Raw genomic sequence first — 23,596 nt, 5'->3', positions numbered from 1 at the left:
AAAGGTCCAAATCTGCCCAAAATATGGGAAGCCCAGGTTTGGTCCACAGTTAGGAAAACTTCCCTACTCACGAAGATGGAGTCTCCCGGCAGAGTGTGTGAGTTGGTTAGGTGGATACGGTCACCTGGCACGGAACCTACAGGCGGGTTGAGGTCATCTCGCACCCAGAGAGAACGGAGGCTGTGGCTAGCACAGTCCTGGTGTGTAATTTACCAGGTAACCGGGACCTGCTGCTGTAGATGAAATTCTATCCTTCCCCTGCCCTCTCCTCTCCTTGGGCACAGACAGGGCCCAGGGACCAAAACTGCCTCCACGCTGGCCAGGCAGTTGCCCAGTAACAGTGCCCAGCACCCCTTGTTTTGTCCCCCAGCCTGTCACAAAGCCCCTTTTCTTCCTGGGGAAGAGCACCAGAGCCCACATCCTTGCAGCCTGGCACAATGGGCTCCCACCGAGTACACAGTGTTTCTTATTGTGGCATAAAATGCCATAAAGTCAGAACAAAGAGAGAGCCCAGGGCCTTGATGGGTCTGCCGCTTCCTGCCGGGCAGAGAATACAACCGATTGTTTAAAAGCCAGTGGTGAGGCAAGTGGCCAATTAGCAAGGCCTTCACCCCCACAGCCTGTAAATGTGATTTGGGCCATCAGAACGGGATTCTGCCATTCAGATCAATCGCTGAAAGGAAGCGAGCCTGGTCACACTGCCAAATTTAGAGGCTCTGAAACAGCAGAGGTGACCGGGTTATCGCTGCGGCTCTTTAGGTCCAGCTAAGCCCTGCGATGCTGGGCACCCGTGTTGCCCTCGCACCCCTGGCTGCTCCCCTTCCCCTTTCAGGTGATTGGAGGGACTCCTAGAACATTCCTGAGACTGGGAAATTATACATCTGTTCACAATTGCACTGGCAAAACAATTCATTTTCATATCTCATTGTCTTCTTTCTCACAGTTGTCAAGAAATTACCCACAACCCAGACCAGAAGAAAATGAAAGTAGGTTTGGGGTTCAGCCCTGCCATTTGGAGGGTGTTTGCTGAGTTACTCTTCTTCTGTTACTTTGTTGAAGCTAATACCATGGAGGAAGTAATGACCACCACCCAGAGGCAAAAATAACCCCACAAAGCCTGGGAAACTCTAGCTGCAGCCCTCAGGAAGATGTCCAAGTAGGCTGGAGGCAGGGCAGATAAGCATTTTAATTCATCCTGAAAGCAAGGAAGAGGGCCAGCCAAGGGGAAGAGGGTATTGTCAGATGTGAGATAAGGTTCTTTCGTTTGCCTTACTGGGATCACTTGGTGAGCTTCTGGGGATTTTCACTGCCAGGATCTTCTGGGGTTTTCTTTCCCAAATGCTGAAAGGGGGCTGTGTGGGCACTGCCTGCAGGGATCACAGTCACTCACGCACTAGTGGCCTTACTCATACTCACCGTCCAGCCCCATCAGGTAGGTCTACCGGATTCAGAGTTGAACAAAGCGAACAGGTCTCCTGAGAAAGGACCGTCAGAGGAGGCAGGACAGCTGTCTTCAAACAGCTTCGAGAAAAGTCTTCTTCCTGTCCCTTATTCCAGAGAAAACCCCAGTGGAGAAAATGTGCTTAATTAAAGCAGGAGGGCTCAAAATCAGACGCAGGAAGAACTTCTCTATCAGTAGGGAGAATAAACATTGCAGTGAACTGAGGGGGATGTGACAGTTGGGTCCCCAGAAGCTCTTGTGGGGAGAAATTTTACAACTTGCCTGCCCTAAAAGGTTTAGAACAATGGCTCCCACGTTGGCTTTGCCATCAGAATCCCCAGGCAACTTTCCAAAAATACAGATTCCTGGGCCCCTCCCGGAGATTGCGCTTCAGCCAGCGGGGTGGGGCCCAGCACGCTGCGGTTCCCGAGCCGGCCCTGGTGCCGCCGGTCGCGGGGTGCTTTGGGGAGCCCCGGCAGTCCTGCCCGCGAGAGCTTTCGAACCAGCTCAAAGCTCCGCAGGGCGGGGCCCGGATCACGACCCCAGAGGAGCCAATTTGCCATGCAGGGCACGCGGTCCTGCGAAGCCCAGATGAGCGTTTTCAGCGGCCGGGGGGAGGGCCCTTCCTCCCGCTCACAAAGGAGCCCGTGAGGTCGCGGTCCCGGCGCCACCGCGGGGGTCCGGCCGAGCCCGCCGAGGGCCCCGCGCCCTCTCGAGCGGCCGCCCCGGGCCGGCCCTGTCGCCTGCGCGGCCGGGAGGGGAGCGGCAGGTCTGTAACAGACCTTTGTGTGGCGGGCGCACACCCACCTCCGGGGAAACGCCCCAGCGCCTCCCGGGTCGCTCCGCGCAGCCACCCGCCTCGCGGGTCCTGAGCTCGTCCTCGGCGACAGCCTCGCGCTCCGGAAAGGGCGCGACAGGGAGCCCGGCCCCGGCCGGCAGGACCCGGGCAGGACTCGGCTGCGCCCTTGCCCGCCCCCGCCCGCGGCGCTGCCCTGCCCGGCTCCGGGAGCCCTGCGGGCCGGGCGCGCCCGGGCGCTTCCGCCGGGCAGGGGCGCCCCCTAGTGCCCGAGCGAGCCGTTGCCGCCCCGGCAGGCTCCCCCAGGGCCTGGGGATGGGGATGGGGAAGGGGAACCCTGCCCTCCCAGACCGGGGCCCCAGGGGAGACTGAGGTCTCCGTAGGGCAGAAGAGTGTCTCCGGAGTGGTGCTCAAAAGGGAGTCTCCACGGAGGGGAGGGGAGAGAAGGGACCTGCTACCGTCTCCTAGCCGGATGGTCCTACTGGTCATCTGCCATCCTTCAAGGAGCTGGGACGAGCTCTAGGATTCACCCCACCGCCACCCCTGCCCCGGCCAGTACCTGCCCCAGCGTAGGGGCAGCCAGTACTGTCCTGGAGGGCCAGGTCCTCTCCACCCGCCCCCAGCTCTGCACACCCACAGACACTGGTGGGTGCAGCCGAGGCAGAGAGCCCAGCACAGGGGCCCATCCCGGCATGCCGGCCAGTCACAGCCCTTGCCTGGCTCCCCGCCACAGCCATTGTCAAGACAAAGGGCCAGGGCAGCCAGCGGTAGAGCCACATGCGTTCAACCCTCCCCCAGGGCCACACTCTTCTTTGGTCCCAGCAGCCTGGCATGACTCACCTGCTTGGCAGCACTGTGTTAATACTGGTTGCCAGAGCTGAGTCACAGCTGTGACCTGCCACCCTAGCACGGTTCAGGTAAACAGGGAGAAAAAAAGGCAAAACATTAGGACACACTAGGTGGCACAAAGACCTGCCAGCCTCTTGATGGCTCTGTGGTGCCCATGCCAGCCTGCTTACCTGCACTGGGAACCAAAGCCCCACACAAATGCCACAAGTGGCACGGAGCTAAGAGCAGCTGGAGAGAGTGCCTGGGTGTGTGTGTGTGCCCAGGTCTGACAACTTGTCACACAGCTCTGTGACCCAGCCCCCCTGACAGCTGCTTCCCAGCTGGCACAAATGACTGGTCACCATAGCGAAGACCAAGGCCAGGGCAGAGGAACAATACCACCTGCAGATATCCACACAGATGACAAAACAAACAGGAACAGGGGCAGGCATGAGGGCCCTCAGGCCAAAGATTGGGCCAGACACCTCCGCCAAATATGGGGTCAGGCTCCTAGCTTTTGGAGAAAGTGCATGATGGGCGAGGGCACTGAGGTGGCCCGTGGGGCTGGGGCTTCCTTGGGGCAAAAGCTAGAGTTGAGAGGGTCCAGGTGGGGATGGAGGGACATTGGTTGCTCCTGTTCCCTGCCCTTCTTCAACAGTCAGGAACTTTCTAGATAGTCAGGGAGCACTCACTCAGCTCAAGGGGAGAAGAAATGTATTGAGAACCAGAGTTTCATCCAAGAATAAAGGAGAAGGCTCAATTCCATCTCCTCCACTTGGGCCCCGCTGCCACCCCACGGGCCCCTTGCTCTCCTTCCCTCTCCCCACCTATCACTGTCCCTCTGCCTCCAGCCATGGATCTCGGAAAGACTCCTTAGAAACCTAGGTCAACTCCTCCTTCCCTGCCATGTTAGGAAGTGGGGGTCTGTATGGGGTGTTACCTTGGAGGCCGCAAAGACTCCTCCAGCTGTTCAGCCTGCAGCAGCTGCTGGGCCAGCAAAGATGTGGGCACGTGGAGACGACCATGATGCTTTTGTTGGGGGCCTTGCGGTCCAGCTGCCCCAGTCTGGCTGGAACCCTCGTGGGCCAGTTTGGGGCTTTGTTCCCCACACTGTTCCAGGCACTATAGCCATGTGTGTGGCTGGCCCCTGGGGCTCGAGTGGGAGGAGGAGGAGCCGCAGTGCCATGCCCCCCATGACAGGTCCACGGCCGCTGTGGCTCTGCAGCCTGAGAGATCTTCTTGCTTTCCAGATTCTGAGTTGGGAGATGGAAGTGAAAGCGTTTCTCAGAGCCGGGTCGTCTAGCAAAGGAGCTGGCCGTGGAGCTCAGCAGAGACCTCTCCACTCAGCCGTCCTTCCTCTGCCCCATGCACCCCCTCCCTCCTCCTCTTTACTGAAACCAGTGTTTTCACAGTTACCATTTGCACCTTGTGCCATTCTCTTTTGGAGGTCTGGCTTGAGCATCTACGGGCAGCAACAGCCCGTGGACAGCACAGGTCAGGCAGCCTGGGTTGTTGAGCCCCCAGCAGGCTGCCCTGCTGCTGCCCCTCAGCCCGGAAGCCCAAGGGGACCCAGGAGCCCTGGTGGGCCCCTTGGCCGGGGTCCCACTGCTGAGGGCGCCTGTCAGACCTCACTCCACCCCGAGTGGAATTGAGCCATGCGTTGTTCAGTAAACTGACTTTATTCTCCCAGTCTCATTCGTGCTTATTTCACTCTCCTTGGGCAAAGGCCGAGGGTCTCAAGCTCGAGGGGGAGGGAAGCACATCTCACAGCCCCCATCTCACCGCCATGTCTCCTTGCTCCCCCCCACCACTGGGGAGGATACATCTTGGCCCCCGTGGGCCAGGCTGGATGGTGGCAGCCCCTGTAGGTATCCGCGGAGGACCGAGTAGTGTGTGGACTCCGCATATCTCTCGTAATTGCATCTTAGGGACCAAAGACCACATCAGGACTTGGGGTGAATAAAGGCCAGAGAGCATTAGTGAGAAATGTGTGTGTGTGTGTGTGTGTGTGTGTGTGTGAGATAGAGAGAGACAGAGAGAGAGAAACAAAGAGACAAAGATAGGTCAAAAAATAATAAAAGATAGAGGGGAAAATCTATGATACATCCAAAAATGTTATGTGAATTGCAAGAAGACAGACATGAAAGACTACATATTATACAATTCCATTTATCTGCAATTTCTAGAAAAGGCAAAACTAGAGACAGAAAGCAGATCAGTGGTTGCTGGGAGCTGGGAAGGGAGCAGACAGACCGCCGGGGACTGTGGGGGTGATGGAGGAGTCACAAAGCCAGTTTGTGGTAATATTTACACAACTGGATAAATTTGCCAAAGCTCATCGAACTACACCTTTGCAATGGGTGAACTTAATGGCATAACGGTAACGCGTGCCTCTAAAAATTTTCTAAAAAATGGAGAAAGAGACAGAAAACGGGCCAGAAGGAGGAGGAAGCGAGAGAGAGAGAAAGGTGAAACTGAAACTCCCAGCAGATGCTACATTGAGACAAAGTTCTTGAGTCTCAAATCCTGACTACAAGATCACAGGGGCTCTCTCCAATCCTCGCTGCCCAACCGCCAACACTTTATAGTGCAGGGAGGGCCCCTCTGCCTCAGTTTCCTCTGCCTCAGGAAACCTCTGCCTCAGTTTCCTCATCTGTAAAACAGGGACAACAGCACCTACCTTGTGATGTGTTGGGAGGACTGGGCTCATGTTAAGCAGTTAGAACAGGGCCTGGTAAACAGTAAATATTTCATCATCATTATCTTGGAGATACGGTAGGTCAGAGGCCGCATCCTGAACCCCCTGCAGCCCAGAATGGGGAAAGACACCATCCAAGCTTCCCAGGTGCCCGAGATGTGTAGAAGGGCAGTGTGTCCCTGCATAAGCCCACAGGCACACACGGTGACGGGGACCAGGTAATGGCCCCCACTTCGATACCTGGACACTCCATAAGACCTCAGAACTAGGATGTTCCTGGAAAGAAAGGACGAAAGGCTGACTGGACTGGAAAACCTAATTGATCAGGAATTCCCCGAAATGGCTAAAATTGAAGTTCTGCCATCAGCAGCTATACGAGGACAGTCAAGGCTTTGCACTCGATGTGTGGCCTTGAACCACACAAGGCCGTCTAAGCAGGAGAGGCCTGCTCGCCGCTCCCTCTCCTCTTCCTCCCCCACCCCTGGTGCTGGCATTGCGCCTGCTGCTCTAGACAAGGAAGGATGGAAATCTGCCTTCGAATGGTGCTGGCTCTGGAGGGATTAAAGACTGAAGTCTGTTCCTGCGGCCTCTTGGCAGCCCCGGCCCCTAAGATAATCAGGTCAGGCCTGAACATCTGGGCACTTTCATCTCCTGCTGGTCCCCTCACAGCCCCTCCTCATTTCCTTGCTGTCTCTTCTCCTTTCCTCCCTTCTCCTGCCTGCCTTCCTCGGGGTCCTCCCTCAAGGTGCAGTTCTTTACCTTGTGCCTCCGACAGACTCAAGCCCTGGTGCTCGAGGCAGCTTGGCCGGGCCCAGGCATCCCCCTTCCAGGAGCTCCATATGGTGTGGCTGGTGGCTTCTCACCCCTGCGGCCTCACAGCGCTGCCCACTGGGCCAGGCCAGCTCTGCCAGGACGCCTGGAAGGAGGCCATCTCTGGCATGACAGAAGAGGCTGGGAGAACGCCGTTGTCTGGAGGGCCGCCCCATTCATTCACGGATTCAGTGAGCATCACTGAGCGTCCAGGTGGCCAGAGTGGGCAGTTTAGCCCTGCAAGTGAAGGTCGGGCCCCGTGCCTGGCATACGGTGCCCTTTGCCCGGGCCCACCGGGATGGGCCTCGGGAAGTCTGCCGCCCAGCGAAGGGCCTGGCACGTAGAGGAGGTGCTTGATGTCTATTGAAATGAGCACAAAGAACGGAGACTCTGCCACTGCTCCGGCACAACCAGTGCTGTCCGGGGGCCAGAGGGCGAATGGCCAGGGCCCGGCACTTTCTCCTGCCCCTTCAGAGAGCTACAGGAGTGGAGCCCTTCAACAGAGGGGCTTAGAACAAGGCCTCTGGGGAGCCCCCAGGTGCGGGAAGCCACCTGAGGAAGGCAGGGAGACGTGAGGACCGCAGACACTGCAGCCACTGCCCCCAGGCAGCACTGGGCTCTTGTCCCCTCAGGCGCTCCTCCCCCCTCACAGGCTGGTGACCCTGCCTTCACCCCTCAGCCTGTCTTCCCTCCCAAGGCAAGTTTAGCCGGTCTGGGGGCCTCTGCCCCAGAGTGGCTCCCAGCAGCCTGCTGGAGTGATCCTGGAGCCATGGCGAAGGGCGGGGCGCTTAACTCACAAAGGAGCCGTTCTGGCCACAGGTTTGGAGAGTGAAGCACTTCAGGGTGAAGTGGATTAATCATTAAGGACCTCCCATAGGATGGGGGCTGCCTCCTGAGTGACCGGCCCCTCCACGGGTCCTGCTGCTGCTGGGGCTGCACAGAGGGGAGAGCTGGGGGGGTCCTCCGGGCCTGGCCGTGGCCCTGGACCCCGGAAAGCCGCTCACGGGTCTCCCTGGGCTCCCTGCCTGGGGACCCTGCCGTCCAGGCAGAAAGTTTGGAGCATTTCCCACCTCCCAGCGCCTCCCCCCAGCACGTGCATCCACAATCCCTCCAGACAAGGCCGCGTTCATGTTTGCTTGTGTTTTCATGAAGGAACATTGGAAAGAGACAGAGGAAACCAACAGGGCAGGGGACAGGCTAGATGGGACCAGTTAGGAGCAGGACTGCTCAGCAACTACCTTTGACATCTTTTAGGGTTTGAACCATGTGGCTGTATTGCTTATTCAGAAAAGTAGGAACTTATTTTAAAAATCATGAACAGGCAAAACACACACGCACGCTCTGAGTCCGACCACTGCTGCAGTCCTGATCCAAACCAATTCTGTGCCTGAATTATTACAGGAGCTTCCGCACCGGTCTTCCTGCTTCCACTCCAGGCTTCCCGCCCATTGTCTGCCGCCCGTATCCTAGCCAGAATGATCTCTCCAGGTCAGTCAGATCAGCCACTCCCACTGACTGCCACCGTTTTAACATCATGTCCACACTCCAGCACTGCCTTCAAAGCCGTGGGCAATCTGGCTCTGCTGACCCCCTGACCCCATCCCGCCCTTTCATCTCCCTTCCACAGGCCTAGCCTCCCTGTTGGTCCCCTAAAGCTGTGGTCCCCACCGGTCCATGGCCTGTTAGGGCTCCTCCGGCCCCCCTCATTCCCCTGCCACCCGTCCGTTGAAAAATTGTCTTCCATGAAACTTAGGAAATGGAGGGGGTGGGGGTATCGCTTGCATCACTCTCAAGCTCCGCCACTCCCCCCACCTCCTACCTTCTCTTCCATGGAAAAATTGTCTTCCATGAAACCAGTTCCTCATGCCAAAAAGGTTGGGGACCACTGCCCTAAAGCACCAAGGATTCCCCCTCAGGCTCAGATATTTGCATTGCTCACTCCCTCTGGTGACACGCTCCCCAGCCGCACAGTCCAAACTGCCACCCCCTCCCCTGGGCTCACCTGGCTGCATGAGGGGTCTATGAACTGCCCTTTATTGGCATCTCCAGCTCAAATATCCGCTGAATATGAGCTGATTCCTGACGGTCCTGCTGTCCACTCCCCTGCCTCAGGGTGGTTTGAGAGCCTGAGCTCCCCAAGGACAGCAGTGAACTTTTCAGCAGCCAGAAGGCAGGTGTGACGGCCAGCTTGGAAGGACAGTGACGTGAAGCCCCCACCCACGGTTGGCCTGGGCACATCCAAGGCTCCCTGGAGCCTTGGCCCAGAAATACCAGCACCAGCTGGCGCTTGTGGAGCCAAAGGCACGGGGCTACGTGCTGTGCACAGGTGTCTCCCCTAATCCTCAGATAGCCTTACGGCCGCCCTCGGAGTGAGTCCCACTCTCCCCACCACACGCATGCTGAAAGGTGAGCTAAGCCGCCCAAGCCCGCATGGCTCCTGAGTTCTCACCCACGCTGGGGTCCACAGGAGCAGGGAAAGGGACGGGCAGCTGGGTGAGCTCCCGGAGGAGAGACTGGAGCGAGAGTCCCTAAGGGGCCCAGAGACAGAAGCGAAAAGGCAGGCTGCAGAACACACCCATGACGCAAGCTCCAAAATCGACATTTACTTCTAAAGGCCTGTGAGGAGCCAGGCCCACAACAGACCAGGCAGGAGCATTATCTCTCAAGCCTCTTAAAGGTGTTTTATTGGTTTGCTTTTCTTTTTTCTTTTTTTTTAAACAATAAGGGCACATTAAAAAAAAATCAAGAACTACAAAAAAGGGGCCATGTCTTCGAGTCCGTGTTCACATTGTCCCACGCTGTGGCACCAGTACTGGCTGCACGCTCCATCCTGGCCGGGCCTGTGGCCTCTAGAAGGGCACTGGGTCAGCTCCCGCGCACTGGGCCATTCCAGGGGCTCAGGCACTGCTCCCCGGACCCCACTAGAGGGCGGGCACCTGGGCCATCCTTGGACTCCTGCTCCTCCCAGGCCCCCAGGGCTCTGGCAACCCCCCACCCCCCAAACCAGAGCCAGGAGCTGGAGACATTAGGAAACTTACTTTGGTCCCCACAGGGGACTCTTTCAGGGACAGAGCCCTCCCCCGACCGGCAGGAGATGACACCCCAGCCCCACCTTAGGAGGTTGGGGTGTCTCTCCCCAGTCCTGTCTCCAGCCCAGCAGACACCACACTGGTGCCCTGGGTCTCAGGCCTGACCCACCCAGGCCCCGTGGCCAGCCCAGCAGCCCCCTCGGCTGACCCCCACCAAGAGCAAGCGGGCTTCCCAAACCCCAGGGCCCTGGCTCAGAAGGAAGTGCTGGATGAGAAGGGGGCAGCGGGCCAGGGTGAGGGGTGCAGAGCCGAGGCTGCCAGGTGGGAAGAGAGAAGCAACAAAGAGCTGCCCGAGGGGACAGGAAGGCTCCTCAGGCTCTGCAAACAAGAAGGGGTCCTGGGGCATGGGTCAACAGGCCTGGGCCGGGGGGCCTGGGGAGAAAGAGGCAGAAAGAGGCTCCCGCTCCCCCTCCCATCCTGCCTGTGGTTACCATGGGGGCACAGGCCCAGGTGACAAGACCTCAGGCCCCCAGAAAGGGAAACACCACGCTGCACTCAGCCGGGTCTCAGCCCACCCCTCACGGGAGGGTGGGACCCCACCAGCCCAGGCCCTGCCCAGCCCTGGCTCCCAACAGTGACTCCCAAGGGCACCCCTCTGTAGGCCAACTGGACGGGCAGCTGATGGGGGCCCAGGCGACCGGGGCCCCAGTTCCCCAGCTCCTCCTGCCCCGGCCCTGCCCACGCCCTTTGCTCTAGTCTTGCTGCTCATTCATTTCCATGTCGGACACCAGGATGTTCTTCTCAGTGGCCTCGCCGGGGCCGGAGCTGCTGCGGCTGTAGCGGGCACCCTCGAAGGCGCCCTGCTCCATGCTCTGGCGCCGCCGGTAGAGGATGAGGGCCGCGGTGAGCAGGGCCAGGAGCAGCAGCACTGCCATCAGCACCACCACCAGGGCCGCCGGGTTCTCCGGGAGCGCTGCTGCAGTGAGGCGGGCGTCAGCCCTGGCCCTGCCCACCTGGCCTCGTGCCCACCTGCCCACCAGGGTAGGGGCAGGGCAGGGGCGAGGACTCCCCTCAGCACTGCCTTCCACTCACCTGTTGGTGGGGAGCTGCTCTCTTTGGCTGCGGGCACGAGGGAGGGGCCAGTTAATAACAGCGGTAATAATCGTATAGCAACTTAAGCAGACACATAGAAAGCACTGCCCAGTGTCTGTCAGACGCTTTGCTAACTCATGTCATCTTCACTGTAACTCTATGAAGTAGCTACTATTATTATTTTGCATTTACATATTAGGAAACCGAGGACATGGAGTGTAAGTAACTTGCCCAAGGTCACAGAGTTGGTCAGTCATGTGGCCAGGACTTGAACCCTTAACCACTACAGAGTGATAGGGGTCTGCTGACCTCTGGCCATTGCTGTCTAGTTTGGGCCACTCCTAACTTAGCCCTGGGGGTCCCAGCTGCCCTGGTCTGGTCTGTTTGTGCCTTCCCATCCACCTAGAACCCCGCAGATTGAGAGGTAGCCCCTGGCCCGGCCCCGGGACCAGCCGCGCGGGGCAGAGGAGGCTCACCGCGAGGCAGCTTGCAGACGACGCCCATGGTGATGTTGGTACAGGCGCCAGGGCGCCACAGCCCGCTGCTGCTCTGGATCCAGTAGCAGCTGTTGTGGCTCAGCATGCTGGGGCCCAGGCCGGGGGGCCCCCAGTTGGAGTAGTTCACAGCTGTGTTGTCGTGCCAGACCAGGGTGCCTCCTGCGGGAGAGAAGGCACTGAGGGGGTGTCGGGGAGGGGAGGCAGGAGGGACAGGAGCAGGTGGCAGAGGGCACGGCTGTTCTAGCACCAGCCCCCTCCCCCCACCTCTCTGCCTCCCCGAGCCCCCAGGGCAGGGCTCAGGCACACAGTGGAGGGCGTCCCCCTTCAGCCTGAGGCCTGACCCTCCCCACCCACACAGGGTACTCACCTTTGGGGTTGAAGTTCATGCCCAGCCAGGCGCCCCGACTCTGGCCCTCAGAGCTCTGCAGGTGCTCCCAGACAAACACGTTCTCCATCTCATCCAGAATGGACAGGACCGCCCCGCCCGCTGGACACAAGGGAGGCCCATGTCAGCCTCCCAGAGCCACCCCAGCCCTCCTCCCTGGTAGCCTGAGTAGAGGATGGGTTGGAGTCTGTGCATGCGTGTGCGCGCGTGCGTGTGTGGCGGGGTTATATACATAAGTCACATAAGGTCTCTGCGTACTAGGACGTGGTGGGGGCGCTTGCATAAGTGCTGGCGATGGGTAGAGTGCAGCATAGGGACTGCACGCATAGGTCTCTGAGTGTCCACGAGAGGCGGCTGCCACTGCCACGCCCCCTGTGGGCTCCCGAGGCCCTCACCCACCTCTCTGGCAGCGCTGCAGCGCCTCCTTGTGGCCCAGCAGCAGCTCCATGTGGAAGGAGTAGCAGTGCTCCCGGAAGGGAATCCAGGCCGAGTCCGCCAGGCCCTGGGGACAGCTGCCGTGGTAGCTTATTTTTCGGGAAGGTGGGGGCCCTGTGGGGGTGCGAGACTGAGGAAGTGGCCCAGCGTCCTCCCTGGGCCCATTTACCCTTGCCACGCCTGGGCCGCAACAGGCAGGCACTCACCACTGTGAACCCCACACACGGCCCCCTGCAGCTTGGTGTCGCAGCTGGTGGTGCGCCAGGTCCCGTCCACATCCACGTAGGCACAGCCCCCCGGCTGCTGGGGCTCCCCGTCCTGCCAGCTCACGTAGCTCAGCGGCTCCTCTGAGACCCAGGAGTACCGCCGGGAGCCCTGCGCGCCAGGGCCGTGGGTGGGAGGACGCGGAATGGTCAGCGAGGGGCAGGGACGGCAGTGGGTGGGAAGGCACGGGCAGGGGTCCGGGCAGTGGGTGGGGCGGGGACAAGCGTACAGGGCGCGAGAGAGGGAGCCCACCTCCTCGCTGGCCAGCCCGATCCAGAGCGGCGTGCGCAGCCCGCGGGCGGCCTGCGTGAGGAAGGCCTGGGTGTAGGGCCCGGGCACGCGGGCCAGGCTGGCGTTGCGGCTCTCGCACAGCAGGAGGGCGTCGTGCCAGCGCAGCGGCTTCTGCAGCAGCCGGAAGGTGCCGTTGAGGTAGGAGAGCTCGGCGCCCGGGGCGGGGGGCGACGCTGCTGGGGATGGGCTCAGGGAAAGGTCTACAGGGAAGGGGGCAGGGCTCAGGCTGGGCTCTGCCTCCGTCTCCCCATTCCCAGGCATGAGGCCAGGGCAACGCTGGACATCGGGTAAAGACCAGGCTCCACCAGGCGCAGCGCTGGCCCAGACCAACACTCGGTGTTGGCCGCTGTTACTACTAATAACGCATGTTTGCCAACACGCAGAGGAGGCTAGGGCCTTGACCTACTCCCACCGGGGGAGCCCAGGGCAGAGGGAACCCATGCATGGAGCCGCAGGTGCCTCGGCCGTGGAACCTCAGGGTCCTACACTTGATCTTAGCCAAGAGGCGGAGAAGCGATGAACCTCAGAGTCCTGACACCACATAGGCCAATAGTTCACACAGCCCAGTTGTCTAGCTCTCCCCATCAGCCCTCCATACCCCCAAACCTTCCTCTTGCGACCCCAGGTGCTCAATGCCTTTCTGTCTTATGGGCGCCTAGCCTCTGTGCCCATCTGCTTCCCAAGCAGATACACAACTCTAGGGGTGACCAAGGGCCCCCTGAGGCTAGGGACCATGTTTCATCCCTCCTGGCACGCCCCACAGCATCCAGCTATGCCAGGGCCCAGCTGGGAATTCCAGGCTCACCGGTGACACGTACCTGTGCCCTTCTGGCAGATGAAGCCATGTGTCTCTTCCGTGCAGCTCCGATCATCCCAGCGGCCAGTGAAGTGGGCTGAGGGGCTGTGCAGGACCACCGCACAGCTCGTCTGGGGGGAGGGAGCTGCTCAGGGGGGCCCTGGCAGCTGCCCCCTGTGCTGCTGCCCCCAAAAGGCTGCAATGTGAGCAAAAAGACCGGAAGAAGGGAGATCCCAGGGCGAAGGCAGCCCCGTGGCCAAGGTGGGTGGAGAGGGGAGTGGGGAGAGTATCCTCACCGGCTTGTTGCCACTGGGAGCCGGGCTAGGGCCAGAGGGCTCCCCAGGTGCCCAGTTGGTGTATAGCAGTGGCTCCTGCTCCACCCACTGGAAGTCCCTCTGTGCAGCATGGAGGCCAATCCAAAGGTCAAAGGTCACATTGGGCAGGCTGGCTGTGATGAATGCTACAGACCCCAGCAGAGAGTTGTGAGTGACAGGTTAGCCCCTGCTGGCTCTGCTTGAGCCATTTGGGGAGACTGTGTCAGAGGATACTTGGGCCTCCCCATGGGCTGGCCCTACCTTGCTCTAAGGGGTTTGCAATGGTGACCAGCTGGGCCTCTTGCTGTTCACAGGAGAACTGTGCCTCTGACCACTTCACCCGGTCCTGGGGGTCCTGGCCCTGGATTTGGAAACACTGTGGAGCAGAGGGAGAGGTGTGATGTCCAGCTCCACGTCCCTGACCCATGCATCCAGAAACCCTGCTGTGAACCCCTCAGCAGCAGGTCCTGGGGGGTCTTCGGGCGCTGAAGGAGTACAATGGCTGAAAACCAGGACATCTGAGTCTCCCTGGGCAAGCCTCCTGCACCCTCCCCATCTGGCACAGCGGATTCACAGATACTTGCCTACACTTTGGGCAATTTTAAAATGGGAGGATTTCTTTGGGCTACCAAAGGCCCTACTACCTATGACAACAGCACATGGGCCGAGCACTGGGAAGACAGGGACAAGATCTGTCTTGCTTTCTGCTAAACACCTTTGTGAGTCCTATTTGAAATCTGTTAGCTTGCCCTTTGAACTTACATCATCTCTAGGATACTTTTATCTTTGTTGTTGAGTAGTCTTTGTTAGGCAGCAGCTTCTAACTCTGTAATTTTAGTTTTCTTTTCCTACCTTCATTACCTCCATAAGGTTAAAAGAACCCCATGTGGGACATCTCCTTCTTAGAACATTAATGATTTACAGTAACTTTCTGCCCAGAGGCAGTGCAAGGAGGAATAGAGGGTGTTAGGAAGCTTTGGCGTCGTAAAGACAGGGGGCTAGGGGTCAGGGAAGGGGAGCAGGGGTCACATTCCAGCTCTGACTTAACCTCTCTGACTTCAACTTACTCTTCTGTGAAGTAGGAATAAAAAGCCTGTCTTTTGGGGTCACGTGAAGGACTAAAGATAACAGTGCCTGAACAGAGTAGGCACTCACCAGTGAGAGCTCTTACTATTAATGATTAGTTTCAGCACCAGCTTTACTGATGCAGATGGCAGATCTGGGGTAGAAAAGTGTAAATCTGGAAATAACACAAGATTTTGGGAGGTTTGTCACAAAGTTCTTGGATTTTATTTGACAGATGTATTCATAGTTCAGAGCCATTATGGGGACCCCCTTAATAGGTAGTAGAATCAATCATAACATTAGAAGCAGCAGCAAGGTCATGCCAGTACCAGCAAGAAGTAGCAGCTAAAGGGAGAGAGGATTTAGTTCAGTCCAGTGAATGCTCCGAGTGTCCCTGCCACATGCAGGTGCGCCTCGGGGTATGGCCAGTGCCAGTGGCCCTGCCCTCCAGGAGCTTAAAGCTAGTGGGAAAGCAGACCTGTAACCATTTTGCCTACATCCAAATGCTACAGGGACACAGAGGAGGGCACAGAACCAGTAAAGCAAGGCGTTTGGGGCCAGATAGTGATGGAGCAAACAGCCCAGCATACTTCAAGGGCTTGCTACAGGGTAGGAGAGTAACTGATATGATAACAAGGATGCTGACGTATTAAGAAAGGGACGAATAACATATAGAAAATATATTCTGTTTAATGATCAGGTGGAGGAAGCCATGAAGATAAGCTTTTGGAAAAATTTAATGACATGAGAGAATACCCAAAATATGATAGTGAAAAAGAAAAGCTGGATATAAAATTATATTATTTAGTATGATCTCAATTACCTGGAAAAGGCGGGAAGGAGAGGAACAAATATTGATAGTGGTGATCTCTGGAGACTGTGGGTGAGTTTTTGTTTTGTTTTGTTTTTTTGAGATGGGGTCTTGCTTTGTTGCCCAGGCTGAAGTACAGTAGTGCAATCATAGCACAATGCAGTCTCTAACTCCTGTGCTCAAGTGATCCTCCTGCCTTAGCATCCCAAGTAGCTGGGATTACAGGCACATGCCACCGTGTCTGGCTAGAGTTTGTTTTCCAAAGTTTAATAATACATATGCTTTAATTTTCTTTAAGGTAGAAGAGGTGTAATATTCCTTTGAATATTCTGAGGAGGGTAGGAGGTCCACGACACCTACTACTGGCTGTATTCCTCTGCATGACAAGGATTTATGGATTATACTATCTAGTGTAAACTAATCTAATCCTCACAATAGGGCTAAGTGGTTTTAAAATGTCCTGCAAAGAAGCCAAGGCTTGAAGTTAATACAAATGATGCCAGCATACAACAAGGAAATGGTGACCTTCTCTTCCTGGTATGAATTCTTTATCAGTCACTAGGTAAAAGCAATGAAGGTCTAATCCTATCTAATAAATCAGCCCATGGATGTAAAAGTAACCACTCTGGGAATGAAACTCACACTATGGAGGAAGCATTTTGAAAACATACTCAGAAACACAACCACTGTGGTTAATTTTATTGCCCTGAACGTTCCTATCTGCGTACCCAAAACACTTGGGAAGAGAATTTTCTAAATGTTGTTTTTAAAAAAATCTTCCAAAGACTTTTTTTCCATTAGAAAATCTGAGAGTTTGAAATTCTACTTTATTTATTTTTTATAGATACATACTATTTTACATATTTATGAAGTACATGTATTTGTTACATGCATAGAATGCATAATGATCAAGTCAGGGTACTTGGGGGTATCTATCACCTTGAATATTTATCATTTCTACATATTGGATACGATTTAAGTCCTCTCTTCTAGCTCCTGTGAAATATACAGTACATTGTTGCTAACTATAGTCACCCAACTCTGCTAAAAATATGGACCACTTCACACATTTACGTGTCAGCCTTGCACAGGGACCATGCTAATCTTCTCTGTGCCGTTCCAATTTTAGTATATGTGCTGCCGAAGTGAGCACCAAGGACTTTTTTTAACCCTCTTGATCTGGTCTTCTGATTCACACATGAGGCAGATGGAAAGACAGAAATTTACTAGCCACTTTTTAAACAATAACCTTTGTTTCATTGGTAGAAGGACTGATAAATGGGGAGAATGATTTAGAAAGCCCAGCTAATAATGGATGAATATTTTTTTACTTCAGTCTATGTTTCTCTTTGTGAGGCATCTTTTTTTTTTTCTTTTTTTTTGAGACAGGGCCTTGCTCTGTCATCCAGGCTGGAGTGCAGTGGCATAGCTCACTGCAACCTCAAATTCCTGGGCTCAAGTGATCCTCCTGCCTCAGCCTCCCAAGTAGCTGGAACTACAGGTGCACGCCACCATGCTGGCTAATTTTTTAATTTTTTTGTAGAGATGGAGTTTCACTATGTTGCCCAGGCTGGTCTCAAACTCCTGGCCTCAAGCAGTCCTCCCACTTTGGCCTCCCAAAGTATTAGGATTACAAGCGTTAGCAGCCAAAAGTATTATTTTTAAATGTTTAGCTCATGTTTTATATTATTTTGTTCTTGTGCATATTTTACTGTATATAACATTAGTCATTTTAGTATGGAAGTAAATATATATTTTTTATTTATACACACATATATGTAAATAAAATGTACACACATAATGGGTAGGTGTGCTCACTATTTTGTTCTACTGATAGGAATTCATTATCAAAATATTTGGCAACCACTGATCTAGAAAACTCACCAAAGTATTTGGACAGCCTCTCTTCTGGTGAGTCAGAAGGTGCTACTACTTTAAGTCATTTCCCTAGGAGTCTGGCCCTGGCATTGAGGCCAAGTAAAAGAAAGGTTGGTGGGCACAGGCAAGAGGCTGTGACTTTGCTGTTGCCAGATGGCCAAGACTCCCGAGGCTCAGCCTTCCCATGTTCACGTCCTCTCCCCTGGCTCCTTTGGGGGCCCCCTCCCACCTCCTACCTTGTTGAGGAACTGGTTCCAGCCAGAGGGGCAGCCCCCTAGGGCTGTAGGTGGCAGCTCTGGGGGCTGCGTCATCTCTCGGGTGCTGTTGCTGCGCTTGCAGATGTAGGGCAAGTCTGTCAGGCACCTCTGGTCCCCCCAGTCCTCTGCAGAAATCACAGGGGAGGGCAGTCACCCCCAGGGCAGGGCAAGGCAGGGCATGGCTGGCAGCACACTTGGCACACCTAGGGCAGCTTGTGCCCTAAGAAGAGGCTGGGCTGAGGCTCAGGGCCTGTGTCCAGCCCTGAACTTAAGCCCTCTGTGGCTTCGGGGACCATGGAGACAGGCCCACCCCTCTCTGGGTCTAGCCTTTCTTGGGTTGTGGGAACAAAAAGAATGACAGGAGACTGATGACCTCTGCCCAGGCTCACCTTACTGTTCCCAACATGGACCCTCTCCACGGCTGACTGCACCCTCTGCCCCCACCTTGCCCTCACCTCGGCTGGTCGTCATGTACACGCACTTCCTGTCCTTGCCAACAGGCCGAGGTTTGCCTGGTGCCCAGGAGATGAAGTTTATAACAGAACCATCTGTCCACCTGCAATGGCACAGAGCAGGGGGATTCCAGCACTGGCCCAGGGCTGGGCCTGCCTTGTAGGCAACAGTGAAGGCTGCAGGAAAGGGGGCAAGGAAGGGCCAAGTTCAAGGGCTTAGTGGTTACAGGCTGAGGAGTGGGGTTACTGAACTCAGTACAGCCAGGGACCCAAGGACCTGGTGCCTCCAGATAAGGCCCCAGCTGTCCCCAGGCACTCATTTCTCTAGAAAAGCAGCCTGTGAACCTCAGCGCAGGAGGCCCAAGACCAAAGACATGCTCAGATTCTGATTCCCACGTGCTCCTGGTCCTTCCTGCCTAAGCCCCCCGATGTGTGGTAAGTAGGCGCTGACTACAAACAGGCCCCTCTGGACCATCATATGTTCTGCCCATGTCCTGAGAGGGGTCATTCATTGATGTACTAGGAGCTGCCACTACTCAGTGACTAATAATGCGCTGGATGCTGTGCTAAGGACTTCACATATGTTATTTCTGATCCTCCCAACAATCCTACCAGGCAGGCCTGTTACTCCCATTTTCAGATGAGAAAGCCAAGGCCCAGAAAGGTTAAGTCACTGCTCAAGGCCACAAAGGGGCAAAGCTGGATTCATGTGCATGGTCAGCTCACGGCCCCCAGCCCCCCCACCACATCCCTGCAGCCCCCAGGGTTCCTACCTGAAGCGCCCGTCATTGTCGGAGGTGTGCAGGCCGATCCACCAGTGCTGCTCCTGGCCCCGGGAGAACTGGAGGAGCCGGCAGGCAGGTGTGGGTTGGCAGCCTCCCTGTCCCCATACCGGGCCTGCCCTCTCCCAGCCTGCAGCCCCCTGCTCCCTCGAGAGCCCACCTTCTGCAGGTTGTGCCCCAAGAAGTCCAGCTCGGCCTGGCTGTGCACGGAGGTCAGCTCGGCCTGGAACCATGTGCAGATGCGCTGTGCCTGCACCCACGTGGAGTGGTGCTCGAAGAACTTGTACTCGGCCTCCTGGAAGCGCAGCCACTCCCGCCCGCCTGCAGGAGCAGCGCCGGGCGCGGGAGCGGCGGTCAGGCCAGGCCCGGGCTGCACGCCAGGCCGAGGCCGAGCCAGGGCGCAAGACAGGCGGGCGCTGCGCCAGGCCCCGGGCTTGCCCCTCCTTTGAGACGGAGGCAAACGGGGCTGCGGGTGCCCGGATGTGAACCAACTCTGCCCCCTTTCTCTGGGCTGGAACCCTGCACCCCTTCCGCTTCCTTCAGGCCCGGCGGGGCCGGCCCCAGAGGTGACGCCCCCTCTCCCGTCCGGGAGGTGCCGGGTAGCGGGGTGGGCTGGGGGCCTCACCTTGAGGGCTGTCATCGGGCTCCTGCACGTCCGCTCCTAGGGGAACAACGAGGACAGAAGACGCTGAGGGGAAAGGAGACCGGCCCCATCCCCAGTCCCCCGGCCCTTCGCTTCACCCTGAGTCCCCCGGCGCCACCCCCACCCACCTCTAGGGATCTTGCAGATCCAGTCCAGCTGCGTCTCGCACTGCATGGCCACCCACTGCAGGGAGGCCAGGTCCAGCACTGCGCAGCCCCGAATATCGTCATCGTCATGCCGGCTCCGGTCGAAATTGTGGTAGGAGAACTGGAGAAGGCAGGCAGAGGAAAGAGAAACGTGAGGCACAAGGCGCACGCTAGCCCCACGCCCGGGACAGGCGGAGAGGCCTGGCCTGAGCCAGCAACCACCAATCTGAGCTGGGCGTCCCCTCTCCGACCTGTTTTCCTTTACCTGCCAGCTGGGATCTGAGGCCCCGCCTCTGCCAAGCCCCACCCACCCAGGCCCCGCCCGACCCCGCCCACAATCCGGACCCGCCCATCGAGCCCCTCCCCCCATCCCCCACCCCACCCCCATTCCTGTCCAGGCCCCCTCACCCCTAAGCCGTCGCTCCAGCGCCAACTCTGACCCCCTCTAGGATCCCGACGGTTCAAACCCATCCAGAACCAGTGCTGCTCGTGGATCTCGGGCTCTGATTCACTTCAGCACAACCCAGGGGAGGGGACAGAAGAGAGGGGAAGTGAGAGGGGCAGGGCCCCAGACATGTCCCCTGCCCCTTGCAGCTGAGGCCTGGGGCCTCTTCATGCGGGCTTCACAGCGACCCACCAATACACCACTGGGGCCCTTGTATAAAGTTCTCTCCCCAGAGAGAACTGGGGAGAGTTAGACCAGGTGTCCAGTTCGAGGGGCCCTGGCCTGGACCCTTGACTTCTTCACTTGGCTTCCCTTTGGGTGGAGGACGCCGGCCCAGTGAGGTTCTGCATGCTTCACTTTAGAGAGTTTAGGAAGTTCATGGGGATACAGCAGAGACCTTAAATAAACCTGGATTTAAGTCCTGGACCAGCTCTGTGACCTTGGGCCAATAACCTAACCTCTCTATGACCACATAGGGTCAATGATGACATCTCCTTTAGAGGGCTGAGAGGACTGAGTGGGGATTCCGTGTTTGGCACAGTACCTGGTACATGGTGAGAAGTGATGAACATGCGCTATCATAATTTCTAGTTAAATAGCATAACTTGATGTTTGCTGGGAGGAGAAACCCCTAGAATTAAGCTCTCAGGAAGCCTGGAGCCACCTGGCTTTCCCCCAGTGCTAAGGGATTGTAGGTGCTATGTGTCACTGGACACAGAGGTGGCATCCTGGAGGGATACGCGTGGGCAGACACTCACAGCTGCAGCCCTTCTCTTCCTAGCTCTCAGGAAAAACTGTTTATTGAAGAGTGGGGGCTCCTATGGAATGGTGTAAGGTGGGAGGTAAATGCTCAACTAGGATCAGCTTATGGAAGAGTTTGCGATGGAGAAGGAGTGGAGGTTCCTTATGTAACAGTCTGTGAGTCTGAGGGGCCACTGCTGGCTCCATGGTGCTGGTGAGTCTCTCATGAGTGAGTGGATCACACCAGCGCATTCTCCCAACACTCCAGGGGACCATGGGTACTTGAGGGGGTACAGGATGGTCCTGGCACACAGTCTTTCCAAACCCTCAGACAGTTCTCACGGGTGTCACCTGCACTCTGCCCACCCCCCACCCAGCAAAACCAAGGGTCTACAGGCCACACCTGCTCCCACACACGTGCAGGCAGCCCCCCGACCTGGCTGAGTACCCAAAGATCTTGTTGAGCATGTTGGCCACAAAGTGCTCCTCCTCATAGCTGGCCAGGCTCAGCAGCTGGGCCCCCAACTCCCGGCAGGCCCCCTGGGCCTGGATCCAGCTCTTCTTGTCCTGTAGCCGGTCTGAGCTGAACACCTGCAGGAGCAGAGGCCAGCTGTCTAAGCTGTCCCCACTGGCTCACCCCCCGGGGGGCACCTGCTGCCCTCCCCGTGACAGCATAGGAGGGGGGCGGGGGCCTCCCTGGACGGGGGCTCAGGCTAGCTAAGGGAAATCCTGTTCATCCAAGAATGAGCCCCAGGGGAGGGCAGCTGGCACAGTCAGCTCCGGGCGCGTGCCCCGGTGCCCCATTCCCTGACTAGCAGAGAGGTCTGGGCTCTAATCCCAGCAGAGCCACCGCTGGCTGTGGGCAAGTCCCTTCCCCTCCCTGGACTTTAGCTTCTGCATGTAATAAAGTGGCTCCCAATCTTGGCAGGGCTCAAAAATACAGATTACCAGGCCAGACCTGGGCCTAATGAATCCAAATCTCCTTCCTGGCAACTTAGAAGATTTTATTTTTAGCAAGTTCCACAAGCGATTCTGAAGAACAACCAGGCTGGCCCCAACATTTGGGAACTTCTAAAATCAATGATCTATGGTTCTTTCAATTCCTCAAACTGAGTACCTGCTACACGCCGGGACTCAGGTTCCACTGACGAGTTTCACCTAAATGATCTCTGTGTCCAGTCTGGTGTGTCTCTGGGTGGTGGCTGGTCCCACCGGCACCCCCCAGGTGAGCTGCCTCTTTGCTCTTACCCACCCCTGCCCTCCGCCGTGCCAACAGGCTGCCCTACCTTATAGCAGTGCCGGAGTTTGGGGTCCGAGGCCCAGCCCTGAGGACAGGATCCAGTGAGGCTGGGTGTGGGGTCTGGCCCAGGCAGCTCCGGCGTCACTGGGGTGCCCAGGCTCTGCCGGCAGATGTAGCGAGCCCGGAACGAGGTGCAGTTCTTCACCTCCCACAGCCCCATGGCGCTGCCCGTGGCCAGAGCCACGCAGCCCCCGCGGCTGTACCCTGAAGGAGGGAGAAGGGAGGCCCACACACTGAGGAGGACTCACAGTCTGGGCCTCCCTCACGTCCCTGCAGGGCACCACCATGGCCCTCACACTCGGAACCAGCTTGGCCATCTCTGCAGGGACATGCTCCCTGGGGTCAGGGCCCAGGGGTGAGGAGGGAGTGGGGGCAGAGTCCTAGCTCTGTGTTCACTCACTGTGAGGTTTTAGGCAAGTTGCTTAACCTCTCTGAACCTGATCCGTTATCTACCACATTAGGTTATTAAAAGGTTAAAAAGATAATGAATGTGAAAGGGTAATAATAGCAATAGCAAGCACTTGCATTGTGCTCACTATTCTAAACACTTCACATATATTAACGCTTTACATATATTCAAGCCTCACATCAACGCTATGAGGAAGGCACCATTATTCCCACTTGACAGATGAGGAAACTGAGGCTCAGAGGATGCATAGCTAGTAGACAGCAGAGTCAGGATCTGCACTGGACAGTTTGGCTCTAGAGCTTGTGCTCCGAGCCACTACCCCACACTACAAATGTCCCGTTTACTGGGAAGGCCTGGGGCTCAGTCCCGGCAGGGCAAGGCCACCTCGGCCTCCCTGCCTCACCAAGGCAAGTCAGAGAAGGGGCTGACCGAGTGCCGTGGGGAGGGACTCACCGGGCTGGTCCCGGTTCCAGTGGGTGTACATGACTTCGTCCCCACTGAGCCAGCGGAAGGAGCCGGTGCTGTTGAGGTCCTGCAGGGCCGTCCAGAAGTGCTCACCCTCCCAGGTGTAGATGAGGCTGTTGATGAAGGCCTGCTCGAACCTTCAGGAGACAGGCTGGTCAAGGCAGGGAGCTCACCCCCACCACTGCCTGGGCCCCAGGCCAGACGCCCTGCCCCGGGAGCTTGGGTGCTGCCCTTGCTAAAGGAGGTGGGGACCCCTGGGGGCCCTGCAGCTACCTCACGGAGCCACCCAGCTCTCCACAACCCTTGCTGAAAAGAAAGTAGAGAAAAATCAGATGCAGCCAAGTCCTGTCTTTCTCGGGCATCCAGCCCACACCTATGCCTGCCCTGGCCCCTGCCCAGGCCCTGTCCCACACTGGGGTCATGGACAAGTGACAGTCATTCTGGTGACAAGATTTTTAAAAGGCCGTGGAGGCCACCGAGACTCAAAGGACTCCAGGTCCCTCTGGGCATGATGGCAGGATGCTGC

The 23,596-nt window shown here is 57.1% G+C and overlaps 2 protein-coding genes and 1 non-coding gene across 4 annotated transcripts in view; 1 reads left to right on the top strand and 2 right to left on the bottom strand.

The window, feature by feature from the left end:
- The window catches only part of MARCHF10 (membrane associated ring-CH-type finger 10), an 80,343-nt gene extending 75,626 nt beyond the window's left edge, over positions 1–4,717 (top strand). Inside the window, exon 9 of the mRNA XM_045527033.1 lies at positions 4,316–4,717. Within this exon, the coding sequence (XP_045382989.1) occupies positions 4,316–4,717 (402 nt within the window). The remainder of the gene's footprint in view (positions 1–4,315) is intronic.
- A 4,511-nt stretch (positions 4,718–9,228) lies between these two features.
- The window catches only part of MRC2 (mannose receptor C type 2), a 51,109-nt gene continuing 36,741 nt past the window's right edge, over positions 9,229–23,596 (bottom strand). The window contains exons 11-30 of one of the 2 annotated variants that reach the window (XM_045525945.1): positions 23,059–23,207; positions 22,183–22,400; positions 21,345–21,487; positions 20,119–20,221; positions 19,693–19,831; positions 19,547–19,582; positions 19,082–19,242; positions 18,913–18,980; positions 18,143–18,243; positions 17,667–17,812; positions 13,938–14,052; positions 13,659–13,822; positions 13,385–13,493; positions 12,528–12,766; positions 12,218–12,386; positions 11,976–12,125; positions 11,559–11,678; positions 11,171–11,350; positions 10,695–10,721; positions 9,229–10,578 (exon numbers count right to left, since the gene is read on the bottom strand). In XM_045525945.1, coding sequence (XP_045381901.1) covers positions 10,355–10,578; positions 10,695–10,721; positions 11,171–11,350; positions 11,559–11,678; positions 11,976–12,125; positions 12,218–12,386; positions 12,528–12,766; positions 13,385–13,493; positions 13,659–13,822; positions 13,938–14,052; positions 17,667–17,812; positions 18,143–18,243; positions 18,913–18,980; positions 19,082–19,242; positions 19,547–19,582; positions 19,693–19,831; positions 20,119–20,221; positions 21,345–21,487; positions 22,183–22,400; positions 23,059–23,207 — 2,761 coding nt within the window. In that variant the 3' untranslated portion in view covers positions 9,229–10,354. The remainder of the gene's footprint in view (positions 10,579–10,694; positions 10,722–11,170; positions 11,351–11,558; positions 11,679–11,975; positions 12,126–12,217; positions 12,387–12,527; positions 12,767–13,384; positions 13,494–13,658; positions 13,823–13,937; positions 14,053–17,666; positions 17,813–18,142; positions 18,244–18,912; positions 18,981–19,081; positions 19,243–19,546; positions 19,583–19,692; positions 19,832–20,118; positions 20,222–21,344; positions 21,488–22,182; positions 22,401–23,058; positions 23,208–23,596) is intronic. The other variant, XM_045525946.1, reaches the window with a different exon arrangement.
- On the bottom strand, positions 16,599–16,705 carry LOC123621322. The gene has a single exon (XR_006729059.1). It is a non-coding gene; the product is annotated as a U6 spliceosomal RNA (small nuclear RNA).

This window comes from Lemur catta, chromosome 15 (genome assembly GCF_020740605.2).
Source record: "Lemur catta isolate mLemCat1 chromosome 15, mLemCat1.pri, whole genome shotgun sequence".
NCBI lineage: Eukaryota > Metazoa > Chordata > Mammalia > Primates > Lemuridae > Lemur > Lemur catta.
This window is presented reverse-complemented; position numbering and strand designations above follow the sequence as displayed.